General features: G+C 39.5%; 1 protein-coding gene across 3 annotated transcripts in view; it reads left to right on the top strand.

The window, feature by feature from the left end:
- LOC129203764 (Y+L amino acid transporter 2-like) overlaps positions 1–14,039 on the top strand; it is a 26,036-nt gene extending 11,997 nt beyond the window's left edge. For all 3 annotated transcript variants that reach the window (XM_054818688.1, XM_054818687.1, XM_054818689.1), the window contains 8 exons: positions 1,294–1,419; positions 4,570–4,714; positions 5,700–5,823; positions 6,579–6,682; positions 6,993–7,089; positions 8,450–8,599; positions 10,462–10,645; positions 11,378–14,039. In XM_054818688.1, the coding sequence (XP_054674663.1) occupies positions 1,294–1,419; positions 4,570–4,714; positions 5,700–5,823; positions 6,579–6,682; positions 6,993–7,089; positions 8,450–8,599; positions 10,462–10,645; positions 11,378–11,469 (1,022 nt within the window). In that variant the 3' untranslated portion in view covers positions 11,470–14,039. The remainder of the gene's footprint in view (positions 1–1,293; positions 1,420–4,569; positions 4,715–5,699; positions 5,824–6,578; positions 6,683–6,992; positions 7,090–8,449; positions 8,600–10,461; positions 10,646–11,377) is intronic.

Below are 14,039 nucleotides of genomic sequence, written 5' to 3'. Positions count from 1 at the left end.
TAATAGCAGAATAAAAACAAAATTATGTCCCCATTGCATGATATTATAGATTAATAGGAAATAGTGGGGGCAAATCAGTAAATAGGCCTATTATTACCTTAGCAGCTAACAGAGTCACTCGTGATAATGAAGGCAAGAAGTTCTTTGAGCATCTGTGGTTGGGTGCTAATTTCCTTGCTATATAAAAAGGTTTCTAAAAGGTTTTTGTTTTAAGCATTACGCAACCTTTTTTCTTCCTTTCAAAACTGAAGTGTAGATTATACGCAGGTCAGAGAAACACAAGCAAAGACCAACAAGGCTGCTAGAGAAGAAACAGCCCATTCTGATCCATGCTTGAGAGCACTCTGGACCTCCCATACTGCATTTGTTCTGCTCTCTTCTCCAGCAGCTGGGCTTCATACCTAGTACCAATGCATACTCTTACCTTTCCTCATCTGTTTCTGGTTTGAATTATGGAGTCACGAGAGAGAGAAGTTGCCTGTGATGCCGTGTGTGTACTAGAGTGAGAGGAGGTGGGGACACAGCTCGGCCCCTGGCTGAACCTGCTGCTGGCCAAGCAGCAGCACTTGTCACAGCGCTTTATCCACTCATCGGGGTTTAATTCTGCGACAAAACTGAATGCAAACATATGGCAGAAGGAGGAAAAGAGAAAAAGTTGGTCCCATCCACTTTCTGTAACCAACTGTTTTGTTATTTCTATTAGATTCTGTCAAAATTGAGGCTTGAGAGAACTCTGTAAGTACTTCTGTAATCTTCCGACTCAGAGTCAAAGCATGAATGATGCAGCTTCTAAGCCATGGGCACAGGGTAACAGCCTGCTCGCCTGGCTCAATTCAGTATCTTGTCCACGGCATCCAAACTTTGCAGTGCAGAAGCTGTCCTTACTCTGTACGTAGATTAGAGCTTGAATCAGCATGGAGAACTTTGGGAAAAACTTAAATTCCAATAAAGGATATAAAGACATCTCACCTTCTGCATGTGAGCAACTCTGTTGACTTTAATAAAATTTAAAGATTATTTAAAAGGAGCAGAAGTTAGTCCTAAAATTCAAAAGCTGATGTGTTTTGTCTTACCTACTGTCATGAAAACAAAATCCTTCAGAAAACCATTGTGTAAATTTTAAACCAGTTATTCCATTTATTTTAATAAATCTAGGTGGTCCTGAAATGGTGAAATTTGATTCTATTTTATTGCTTGAAAGAGGGGTTGTATCTGGAAGGATGGATTTGAAACATGCTTTAAGTGATGTAAAAAATGCAGCGCTCCTCTCATGCATATTCTTTTTCTCTGCAGGTTCCTTAACATTTATTAATTGTGTTAATGTGAAATGGGGAACCCGTGTACAAGATGTCTTCACATATGCAAAAGTTATGGCTCTTATCTTGGTGATATCTGTTGGTCTTTACAAAATTGGTAAAGGTAAGAATAATTTTCATTTACTTAAATTCTTAAAAATGAGCCATATTTGAATTTCAAAATCTATTCAGGAAGATCAGACTCCTTAAGACTTACATAGGAAGTGTTGTTTATTCTGGAAAAAACTGTCTACTATAGGAAGGTCAGAGGAATTTTATGGCTTGTTAAGCAATGGGGGTTTAATTATTCATCTATCCTTAGTGTGGCAAACCAACACACGCCAAGTTCTGCGTTGCTCGGGCTGAACAGCAAATAGCAGCTGAATTAACATCAGTTCAGTGCTAACTAGTTTAAAGTCAGCCTCTGTGTCTCTGGCTCATGCTTGTTAAAGGCTGGCATTGCTACTTGTCCTATGACAGGACAGCACAGCAGAAATGGCCAGACGCGTCCTTCGCATCACTCCTCACCCCCTGCTCCCCCTGCCCTGTCCGTGGCAGAGAGCCACCGCAGCGCCCTGCGAGGGGAGAGGGTCGGGGAGGGAGGAACTCGTCCTTTCCTTCATCGGTGAGGGCATGCTTGCTCCTTGAAACAAGGGAGGAGAATGCAATAGCGCAGTCCTGTGAATCACTATGATATTGTAAGACATCACAGGACAGATGAGCCACCTCGTATCAGCAGTAACTGGATGTGTGAGCTGACACAGGCAGAATGCAGGAACAACCACAAAACCACGGGTGAAATGCAAAGAATAAATTTATTTTTGTTACCTCACGAACCAGGGGATCTCCAGAGCAGCACCCAGGCAGAGGCACACAAGCAGGGATGCAGACATCAAGGAGCTCGGTCCTTGCTCAAGAGTTTTTGAACCTGCTGCTTTTGCCTGTGTATCAGGGATTCACGCAGGCGTAGTTTACCTTTGTGCTTTGATCTTTCCCACAGCAGGGCAGGAATCTCAAGCACGTTCGATAGGGTGCCTTTGAGTCTACCACAGGCCTGTGTTATCTGTATGTAGATGTTGTAGTTGTCAAGCACACAAGACTAAACGATGATTAGTATGATATATGTCTTTTTCTACACCCCAGCTGCGAGTCACTTGAGTGTGTTTACAATCCTCCTCACCAGTCTTCCGTGTTCTGAACTGAATATACTGACTAGTTTATTCCGGTGCTACCTCTGGTCTTTGCATATGACAATAGATTTGATTTTATTAATTTGGGCCTCTGGTACAGTGAAGTCTCTTCCAACTCTAGCTCTGTTGCTTAGTTACTAAGGTTTCTCCATTTTCCCATGAAATTCTTAAATAGGCATTGTATCTTTATGCAGTTTAAATAAAAATGGTTTCCCCTCTTCCGTTTAGGAATTGTCTTTTTCTCCTACTAAAACTAGCTTACAAAAGCTAATGAGCGTGCTTGCTTTTCCATGTTTGCTGGCCTTCTTTCCCTGGCTGCCCTTGCATCAGCTGTTACATTGTAAAGCTACACCAGACTTTAAGAGTGCTTTTTTGTTTAGCATGCCTATCAGTTGTCTCTGGTTTGTTCAAGTCTAAAGAACCCTGAACAAACAAGCCCAGTCCTGAGGGCAGGAACGTGAAATGCAGAGGAAAAACATTGCTTAAGGACCACAGTTACGTGAAGGAGTAGTTCCCCTCATAAAGCGGCTGCAGTTTTACAAAGGTGTGAGTCCATGATGTCATCCCTATAGCAGCTTTGCCCTGTCCTCATAGTCACAAATTTACTTGTGCTTTCAAATCGCCTCCTTCAAAACTGCCAACCCGCTCGCTGGCGTGGAGCCACCACGATGCAGTTTGACCCAGGGGCCATTCCATCTGCTCCTGCATCGTTACAGCCCACGCCGGTTCCTTTGCGCTGCTCTGTGGGGTCAGGGAGGGTAAAGGCAGAAAGGAGACATTACTGTGAGGAACACAAAATGCTGAGGGCTTTTAGTGGTAGTAAAGGTCTCGTCTCTGCTCTTTTTAAGCAGAACCGAGCACTTAAGTACAGACAGGACTGGGAGGAGGAATGATGTAGACTTTCTGGAGGAAGCTGTGATTTGGTCAATGCACTCTTTTAAACTCAGCAGCTGTTTTAATGAGAAAAAACAGTTATGATGTTTTAGCCCTGCCGTATTCCTTCTGATGTGCTCAGATACGCCTTTTGTTTTAAAACACTGTGAATGTATCTGGTTTTGAATATGAGCTGTCAAGAGTAAAAAAAAAAGCTTTTCTTGGCCCTTTTTGATTTTTTCTATTTTTTTTTCCTTTCAACTGTTTTCTTCCTCAAAGTGTGTGTACATCTCATAGCTTCACCTTCCTCTGTTTGAACATTCTCCTGGTAGTTACTGCTCTTCAAAGACTAAATTGCTTTTGCGGTATCTATAAACTCCTTAGTTTAACCACAGGGTGAAGTGGTTTCATTTTACAACAAAGACCTTACCTTCTTCCCTAATGGAGGCTTCAGCATGTTTCTGTCTTCCTTAATACTTAACCCACTCCCATTTATATTTGATAGTTGACTTTCCTTCTCCAAACTCAGGCCTTTCTTCCCTTTTCCAGAATTACAGTGAAGGCTCATGCAGTTTCATTAATGTTTCATCTGTTTTACACCATTCTTCAGGCTGTCGTCTCAACTGATTGAGCTAAACTAGAGGACAATTTTGAAAGGAAAGATTTTTCAAGTGTCTTCTCTTATTTTTGGAGAACGCTTTTGTGGGGTAGAGCATGCCATTGAGAACCATGCCTCCAGGAGTTCCCCCTCCAGCGGCCACTAATTCATCTGGTGAAAACAAAAGCACACGTAAGAGGAAGAAATATGAGACAGATTCAGGAACTGAAATTGGGTTTCCCAAGTGCCTCCGCCTGGCTGACAGGGCATCGCATGACCTCAGTTGGGCTCCCTCCTTCGGTAGGCTGGGCAGCGATGCCTGGAGACAAGGTGCCATGAATTCTGGTAGAATTACACAAGTCACATCCAAATAACAAACATGGGAAAACATCTTCTGCTGTGTCCCTGTACAAGTGTAGCTGTCTGAACGTCTGATTGAAACTTTCCTATTTCTCATGTGAAAAGATAAGCTGTGCACTTTTAGAAATAGTAATGAAACCTGAATACAGTGGGAGTTTATTTCTTTTTGGTTAACTGAGACTTTTAGCGTAGTGTCCTTCTACGTTGTAATCCTTGAAACATAACAGGCAATCGGCACCTGCCGTTTGTACAGGAGAAACGGAAAACCTGAGAGCTCCGTTCGAGGGCTCAGCAACAAACCCAGGGATGATCGCGCTGGCCCTCTACTCTGCCCTCTTCTCCTACTCGGGATGGGACACGCTCAACTACGTCACCGAGGAAATGCAGAATCCCGAGAGGTAAACGCGTGCTTTTCCTTTGAATTGCTGAATTGTCCGGGTAAGACAGGCGATGGCAGGACGAGCCGCACTGTATTTGTTTCTGATTGGAAATCAGTCAAACTATCTTCTCTGTAAAAACCTTCTTCTTTTCAAAAGAAGGAGTAAGCATGAGAACTCTTTCTGATTATTGTCCTCACTCACCAATTGCATCACACTAATAAATCACTTGTCTGCATATATGTATTTTACACCTTACACTTCAGACCAGAATTTTTAAAGGAGGAGAACGGATCCCTGCTGAAAGCAGGGAAAAGCATGGGTCCATCTAGCCCTCTACAATTCCCTACTTCTTTTCAGTCAGAACAGAGCAATTATTTTATGTTTCCAGGACTGGTTTTGCCAACAGTAGAGTAAGACTGTGTCAGGTTTATGACTGTTTTATCATGTGATCTTCAGCATTACTGTTTATGGGCAAAATGTTTAATTTTGTTAAAGATGAAAGGTTAAGTAAAAAAATAAAAAGCCCACAGTAGCACTGGAAATATCATCTTCTCCTGTCTGTAGAGATGTCAGCCCTGTGGGAGTTGTGTGCCTCACCTACTCAGACTGATATGGTGCACCTTGTCTTGGCACATGCATAGGTTATGAGTCAGGAAAAAAAAAGGTTTGATCAAGAAAACACCTAAATGTGCATTTAAATCTCCTTGCTTAAGTGCTCTCTTAAATTGCTTCATATAAAAGACAGTATGTAAAATTTACAGGTATAAATGTACATTTTTTTCTCTAAAACTTGTGACAGACCCACAAGGAGCCAACTAAGCTGCTTATGGAATTGATCCACACTTAGCTGCACGTTATTTTGTAACCCCACAATTGCAAAATGATGGATTACAAAAAGTGATGGAGGTACCCATTAGCAAGTGTTTGAATTTGGGAACAATCTTCTATTTAAATATTCCTTATTTAAAGAACATGAAATAATTTTGCCATTTTCCTTTTGCAGGAATCTACCTATTTCTATTGCAATTTCAATGCCTATTGTGACTATTATTTACTTGTTGACTAATATAGCATACTATGTAGTGTTGGACATGTCAGCTCTCCTCACAAGTGATGCAGTGGCTGTGGTAAGTTGTATAAAATAATTACAACAAAAATTACTGCATGGAGGACACTGCAGAAAAATCTCAGGTAGCATATTTGGCAAAACAATTGAAATATTTCCATGCTGAAGGTTGTTGCTTTGTTTTAAACTTTGTTTTCATCTAAGAGTACCAGTATATTAGAAGGTGCATATAAAAACCATATCCAATAAATTTGCTCTTGTAAAATCCTCTTATATACTCTGTAAATCCTGCTCCTAACAGAACTTCATTGTAGAAGATGCTTTTGCCAGGGCCAGATAAAGAGCGAGCTATGGAAAGTCTGGGTGGTTTAAGAATCCGGGGGTTTTGCTATCATTCTAATGTATAGTGAGTGGTGTTTAATGCTGCAGGATCACAGCAATATTTTCAACACAAAAATGAGCAGTGAAATGCTTTTTAAAACCTTATCAATATTTTATACAAAAATACAATTGTAACTAATGGATTACTACAGTCAGGATTTGTCAGAAATCGTTGAAGCAAATACATTATCTTCTGTTATCTCATTGACTTGATCAAAGCTTAGAATTTATTTTTTATTTTTTGTAATGTATCTGCCATTTTTATTTTGATACTGATCAGTTTTCCCACATTCTAATTTCCCAAGTCATTATCGGGTGTCATAAGAAGGCATGGGCTATGACACTATATTGGGCTGGTGCGTTTTCATGAGAGTTTCTCAGGATTTTCCATATGCTTAAGGTAACAGGCCTCACTATTTTCTTTTTCTGTTACAGACGTTTGGCGGTGAAACCCTTAGTTATGCTAAGTGGATAATTCCTATAGCAGTGGCCATGTCTTGCTATAGTGGCTTAAACTCATCAATAATTGCAGCATCTAGGTATGAAAGATAAGATTTATTTAAAATAATTGAAAAGGAATGATTTATTACTAATTTTCATTCTTTATTACTGCATTGTAAAAGTGACACAGTTAATTTTTGCCATGTCAAGTTGTTCGTTTATGATGTAAGAATTGTTTTGATCTGATGTGTCTTCTCATGATCGGCACCAATTGATAAACTAAAACCACTTGAGAAGAGAGCAGCATTTACAACAGAGTAATAAAAGAATTAATGCTGCTTTTGTCAGAAAGCAACAAGCTATTATTCTTTGGTTCACTGTCTGGTTGAGTTTTCTTCTTTTTTTTAGGCTTTTTTATGTTGGAGCCAGGGAAGGACACCTCCCTGACAGTCTGAGCTTGATTCATATAAAGTGCTTCACACCAGTCCCTGCTCTCCTCTTCAATGTAAGCGACAGCCCGGGGTTCGGACCTGGGGAGTACAACACCTCGCCTCTGCCCCGTGTTTCTCCCGGGCTTCTCCTGCGCTGGAGACATCATCCTCAAATGCCCACAATTTCTAAGACTCACTGAGGATGGTGGTGGTGTTATTTTGTCTTGGGCAGGGCGGGGAGGGTTCAGTGGAAAGAGAATAGCTTGATTCACATTCATATGCTCTCTGAACAAGATTAGTGAGAAGTACAATAGCGTTACTTTTAGAAAACAGGGAATGGCTAACAGTAACAGTAGAGACAGGCGTTGCGTAAGTCTTTTTTTGGAGTGTCACTGGAAAAGAATGTAGCAGGAACATCTCTCAGACCCTGCCATAGGCTGATTTTCTAGGACTGTAGTTATAGCAGGAGTAACAAAGCACTTATGATTAAATTCCTACCGTTGGATGCCTGTCGCCATATTTTTTCAAGCTGTCACTATAGAAATGAATCTTGCGACATGAAATCGAGGAATCATAAGGTATAGAATTAATGCAAATGATTTTAATAAATAATCCATAAATCTAACAGTTTAAAATAAGGCAGAGGACACGCACAGAGAAGGTGGAATCATTAGAAAGCATTTCACTGCTGGTTATTTGAACATGTGTTTTACTTGGTGTCTTTCATTGCCTGGTGTTACATGCGGTTTATGAATAGATCATCATACCAGTCCTTTGACATGAAATAATTTAGTAAAAGTTATAATCTCATTATGAATGCTGTTCTCAGAGGGATTGTGTTTGCACCAGTAAGATGAGTTATACTCCCTTAATACACGACGATTCCCGTTTTTCACAGTGGAATTTTTTTCTGCTCATCTGTTAAAACAAACATTAAATTCCTAGTATTTTAGGTCTTTCCATGCAGGCGGTATAGCATACCTGCATACCACAGAATTTACTCTAATGGTCTCAATGTACGAGTGCCTCCAATTGTGAAACTAAATTAAAAGTTTGCTTTCAAACTGAAGCCAACCAGAAGAGCAGAAAGCCTACAGAAAGCCTCTTAGCAGCCTTCTCCCAGAGAGCCTGGGGCTCCTCATCTGGCCTGCTTAGGAGGGTTTCCTGCTGGTGCTGAAACATAGCTTCACAAATGTGACACCTCCTCAGCCAAATGTGGGGGTCTCACTGCTCTGTTCAAGGAAGCAATACCAGCAGGTTTCACACAGCATATTTTCAGATTTCTCAGAGTTTTAAGCACATCCTTCTTGCAAGGACCTGATCTCCCAAGTCCAGACAAATCTGTTGGAAACAGGAGGTATATAACTTTACAATCTTTTTATAAGACATGTCTTTATTTTAACATTGAAAAGTCTTTGTTTTTATTATCTCTAGGGGTTAATGACTTTGCTTTATCTCCTTGTGGAAGATGTTTTCCTCCTCATTAATTACTACTGCTTCAACTACTGGCTCTTTGTGGGTCTGTCTATTGCGGGACTAATATATTTGAGATATACTCAGCCGCATAGGCCACGGCCTATTAAAGTAAGTAAACGAGAGGAAACAAGCCCTAAAAGCCAACTAATACACACGTTTATGTGATCCTTAATGCCACAACCATAACATTACCAGTTATGTTATAGACTATTTATCAGCCATAAAAATCCTTTCAGCATACAAGATAAGAAATGAAGGAGCAAAAGCCATTCGAGTTGCCACAAGAACTGGTTCTGGCACTTTTGCTGTGAGGTTTAAATGATGTTTACCATTTCTTTTTCCTTTCATTCAACCTTATAACTATCTTTATTTCAAAACAAATAAGGAATAAATAAATGCCTGGGGTTCTTGGCCCATCCTGAACAACTCCCTTTCGTATTGTTCACAGTGGACCTCAGTAGAGCTAGTGATGGCGGCTCCAGAGAGGTTAACACTCTGATCAAACTTACATGACTTAACAAATTCAGCAAAATCCCTCCAAAGCCCATAAATGCCCCAAATTTGCTAATGCAGAAGTTCAAAAACTTGAACAATCAAATATATTTTGATTGTTCCCTCCCACTGCATAGTGGTCATAGACAGTAAAATCCAAGTTTAATGACTGACTGTAGAAGAGTGTCTGGCTATCAGTTAGGAGAGGGAAAAAAGAAACAAAGCACGCCTAAAACTTGTTTCTAGTTTTAATCCAGTGATTGTCAAGAAAGCAGGGATGGAAACGTGCAGCTTCCCCCAGGCACACAAAACCACTCACTGGCTCTCGTTTCATTGCGCTCTGTTGGCTCCATGACCTGCATTTTGACTCTGCAGTGATGCAGTAAAAATTATGAGAAACACAGATTAACAACCAATCCAAACATTTCTTCCTTGTCACGCTCTTCCTAACCTCCTGCAGCATTTTTACCAACACATTTATTTCCAAAGTGTAACATCCTGACAAACAATGTGTAACAATCAAAGGCATAAAGTATCCTAAGCACCTACTGCTAGAAAACTTTCCAGTCTTCCAGCGCAGACCGAATTTTCCTGAAGCATCTTCACACTTCATTTCCAAACTCTCCCCCAAAATATGTGGAAGATGAAGATTAAATCTTGCCTTATTGGCAGTTTTGCTACTGACTCTACTAAAGCGAGGTTTACAGTCAGATTATAGATAACAACTGTTTAATTCCTATCAGCATTTGCCAACTTTGTCAACGTCACAACTCCACATACATTTTTTTTCCTTTTCTGAAATGTAGCAGTTGGTTTTCATTAACTTACATTTTTAACCTTTATAAGGAAAAAGAAGTATTTGTACCAGTAAACTCTCAGCAGTTTCAGCTGGTATTCAAAAGTCAAGTCCTGGACTCTTGAGAAGACACATTACTACAGCCAGTGAAAAATATTTTAGTGAAAACCAAATCCATAAAGAGTTTATTGCAACTTTCCTTATTTGTGGTACGATATTTGTTAAGTGCCCAGGTTGTAAATCAGTCTATTAGTTCTGTAGCATCAACACGGTAATTGAAAGTCTAGCTGAGTTAGTTGTCAATCAAAATTACAATTAAAAATTTGCCGTTGAAGTTAGAGGGAAAACTACCCATTACTGCTCAGTTTTAAAGTACTGCTTTCAAAGATTGATCTCTTGCTAACTGGAAAGGAATTGAGCTTGTGCAGGCCTGAAAACAAGAAAATGGTCAGATACTCAGGTGTGTACCAAAGAAGAGGCTCTCAGCAGCGTACACAGAAGCCAGCAAATAGTACTGACTGCAGGCAGTCAAAAGATTCAGTACATAGTAGCATATAGTCAATAGCTATATTTTTATTATTGACATGTCTGATCTGCAAAGCCTAACGTTTTTACAATAGAATATTTGCTGCATCTTTTAATAAATGTTGGAATTTTTTTTTTTTTTTTTTTGTCTCCACAGCTTAACCTCTTCTTCCCTATAGTATACTGTTTATGTTCCCTTTTCCTGGTAATAGTTCCTCTCTACAGCGATACAGTCAATTCCCTTATTGGCATTGGTATTGCCCTCTCAGGCATTCCTGCATATTATTTGGGAGTCTATCTGCCAGTTGAAAAACGACCTAAATGTCTACAGTGGCTCTCTGGTAAGCAACGTCATCTTGTCCCAGTCAGCGTGCCAAAATCTTGAATGCTTAGTCAGAAGAAAGAAAGAATAATTTTTCCTAGAATCCTTTTTCTTTATAAAGTTTTGCTGTGCTTTTGTATACGGCATGTTTGAGATTATTTGCTTCATCACGTGGTCCTGAAAACAAAACCATGCATACCTGTACCAAACAGTCCAATATGTGGATAAAATATGGTCATCTAATATTTGTGATGTTTAGCCATTTCAGTATGTTGGCTCAATAAAATCCATGTAGGATTGTGGAGACTAAATGCATGCAGTTTGATACCCTGGAAAGCAGAAATACCAGGACACCGTTGCTTCATTTTCTGTCCAAAGAATGGACATCTGAGTCAGAGGGGTCCATGCATTTTTGTAAATTATGAAATAATGAATTATTGGCCTGAAGCGTAATTTCCACTCCTCAAATTCAGGCAGTCTTGAAACGGAAAACTTTAATATTTTTATTCAGTTTGAACTCAGCTATCAATCTGACAATTCAGTGAAAGTGTGGATGAAAGTCTGATTAAACAAGACTTTCTGTTTAATTATTGAGCTCCTTTTGCCTTTAGCTATTTATAACGTGCTTAATCCAGTTGATTAAGGTGTTTTAAGATTTTCCTAATATCTCTGTAGTGCTTTCAAATCCTCAAAATCCATATATTTGTCTAAGATATAACTTTGTCTCACACATTTTTGCTATGTATCACAGCTACAACAACAAAGTATGTTCAGCTGCTCTTCTACTGTGCTCTGTCGGACCTGGACATAGACATGGAATCTTCAGCAGCTAAGAGTAAATAGAGTTGCCTTGACATTGAGAGTTGTGCCTTAACATGTCCTATCTGGAGGAATTTTTATCATCTGAAGTTCTCCCCATGTGTTCAGTTATACTAAAGCACTAACCACTGTACTATGCATCAGTTTGATGTGTGTTATCTTGTGCTTGTTTTATAAACCACTCTGTTTTGCAGGATTTTTAAAAAAAATTCTGTTTGTTAATAGTGAGTTATCATGTAACACTTCGAAACTATAAAATACTGTATGAACAAACATTTATTATTAGATAAATGCTAAATATTAGATTAATTGCAAAATCATAATTAAAAAGTATTTGGTATAGTCACAATCCTAACAAATAAATTGATAAATATCACAATAGACAGACCAGATATTTGCAAGATTCAAGACCTGAGTTGGGAAGTAGAAGCCACAGTGTACTTCTAAAATATAACTAAATTCTTAGCCAAAGTAAAAAAAATATATAATTCAAACTGGTAGACATGCTTTGAGTCAATGTGGTATTAGTGGTAAACTATTCTAATGCATAATTCCTGGCATACATAATTTACCAAAAGGAGAAAAACAAAGGTTTTTATGATTTAAATTCTGTGAGAAATTCTCATTTGATGATATCCCACATTCATTACCCTCTCGCAGAAGAGGTATTTTCAAAGAACAGATTATAACTTAAATACTTCTGCTTTCCAGCAGAACACCCTGCCATGGAGCACTGTAAGGGACTGAGTCATGTTCCAGCGAGCATATATTCAGGGAAAACATTTCACATTTTCATAGTGTCCATTGCTTGCCTAGAAGTATCGAAGGTGTGACCCTATGAATCATACTAATTTTTTCCACAGTGGAACTTATTTAAGGAATTCACAAGGAGACATTAAAAGCTATTGATGTTTACAAAATCCCTTGAGCCCCTGCCCAACCCTTCAGGCCTCACCAGTTCCCGCTGGCAAGGTAACAGGTCTCCTACGGAGCAGGCAGAGAGCTTCCAGCACCAGCTGCCAGGTCTTCACATCATGTGGGTGCCTGTTGCACAATACCCAGCATAGGCACGTGCACTGGACAAGTGCACTCACCAGCGGGTGCCATGAAGGAAAAGGGCAGTTAAGAACTAGGATCACTCTCTTGAACATTAAGTTTTTCAGTGTGTCACACAGGAATGTGCAACTAGTCCTAAGTCTTAGTCTCCTGAAATGTATGAGATGAGACGACAACTGTCATTAAAAACAAAGCCATCAGCCTTGCAACCTAGACCACAAAAACAGCTGCACCAGCTCTAATATGCTTTGTTGATCTGTAGTACCATTTGTTATCCTTGTTGGCAAGTCGTACTTCCTTTCTGTAATTATATTTGAATATAACATTCATTGTTTCTAATTCAAGTTTCATCATTCCTATTCAATTAACCCCAATTAGAGTAATTTAATCTTATACAAGTCCCTGTAGCTTCTAGCATTATTGTCTTTTATTGATGTCTGCCCAGAGAAAGAGCAAAGGAATAGGCAATCGTTGCTACTTAAACCTCTCTTCATTCCCTCCCCACATTGTAAAGTCATTTGTAGGATTTTAATTTTGTGCGTCTCTGACAAAGTGTTTGCTGACAGGGCTCCTCTGAAACCTTCTGTTTGCATTTCAATGCCATCTGCTGTGGCAGTTTCCTTTCAACGGGGTTTTCTTTTGAAACTAAGTATGAACAATAAAAATGCTCTAAATTAAGGTAAACGTGAAGGTATTAGAGGTGCATGTTTTGCTTTTTGGAAGCCACAGCTTTCAAGCACTAAAATCACTTCAGTATCACAATCACAAAACACGAAGAGGAAAGACGACCTAGGCTGTAGTCTAGTTTTCCCAGCTCACAACATCCCCACGTACTCTTCACACACAAAACACGTGCCTCTGTTATAGCACCATTTTGATCCTGCTCTACAATGGTATAGCAATATTGCGTTTTCACCCCATCTCTTACAAAGCGCTGGTTAACAACAGACCTGCGGTCCCAGACAGGGCACGGAGAGAGTACAAACTCTGCAAGTTGGTAGCAAACTAAACATGACCATCTTTGCCTCCACAGAGTTCAGAGACATGCTTGGTGCTGAGCTATGTCACACCAAGACCGCACTGTACCATCCTCCAAAGTTTTTCCTTGTAGCACCAAAGTTCCTGAGTAATTTGAGACCCCTGAGGTGACATTTCGGGTGCTAAGAGATAGCAGGCACTACAGGTAGTGTAATAAGGGCTGTGGACTAAGACCATTTCCACAGAAAATTCTGAGCTGAGAAACTTCTTTGTGTGGTTTTTTTTGCCAAAATCTGGTTTTGCATGACTGTTAACTTTCTGGGCATGATGCTCAAGCCTTTGTTTTCTTTTTTTTCTGGACAGAAGGAAAGTAGTAGTCAGATGCAAGGTTATAAATGTGAATAATATTACTGAAATTCTGTGTGGACGTTGGAATCTCAGAAATGTTAATGTATGTTGATTTTTCACTCCTTAGAAATAATACATGTAAGTTATTGTCAAATATCTAAAGGAAGTCATAGATGCTGAAGTGTTTAAATAAACATTTGATCCTTGGCAAA

This window comes from Grus americana, chromosome 2, assembly GCF_028858705.1.
Source record: "Grus americana isolate bGruAme1 chromosome 2, bGruAme1.mat, whole genome shotgun sequence".
Classification (NCBI taxonomy): Eukaryota; Metazoa; Chordata; class Aves; order Gruiformes; family Gruidae; genus Grus; species Grus americana.
Note: the sequence above shows the minus strand (reverse complement) of the source record. Positions and strands in the feature narration are given on the sequence as shown.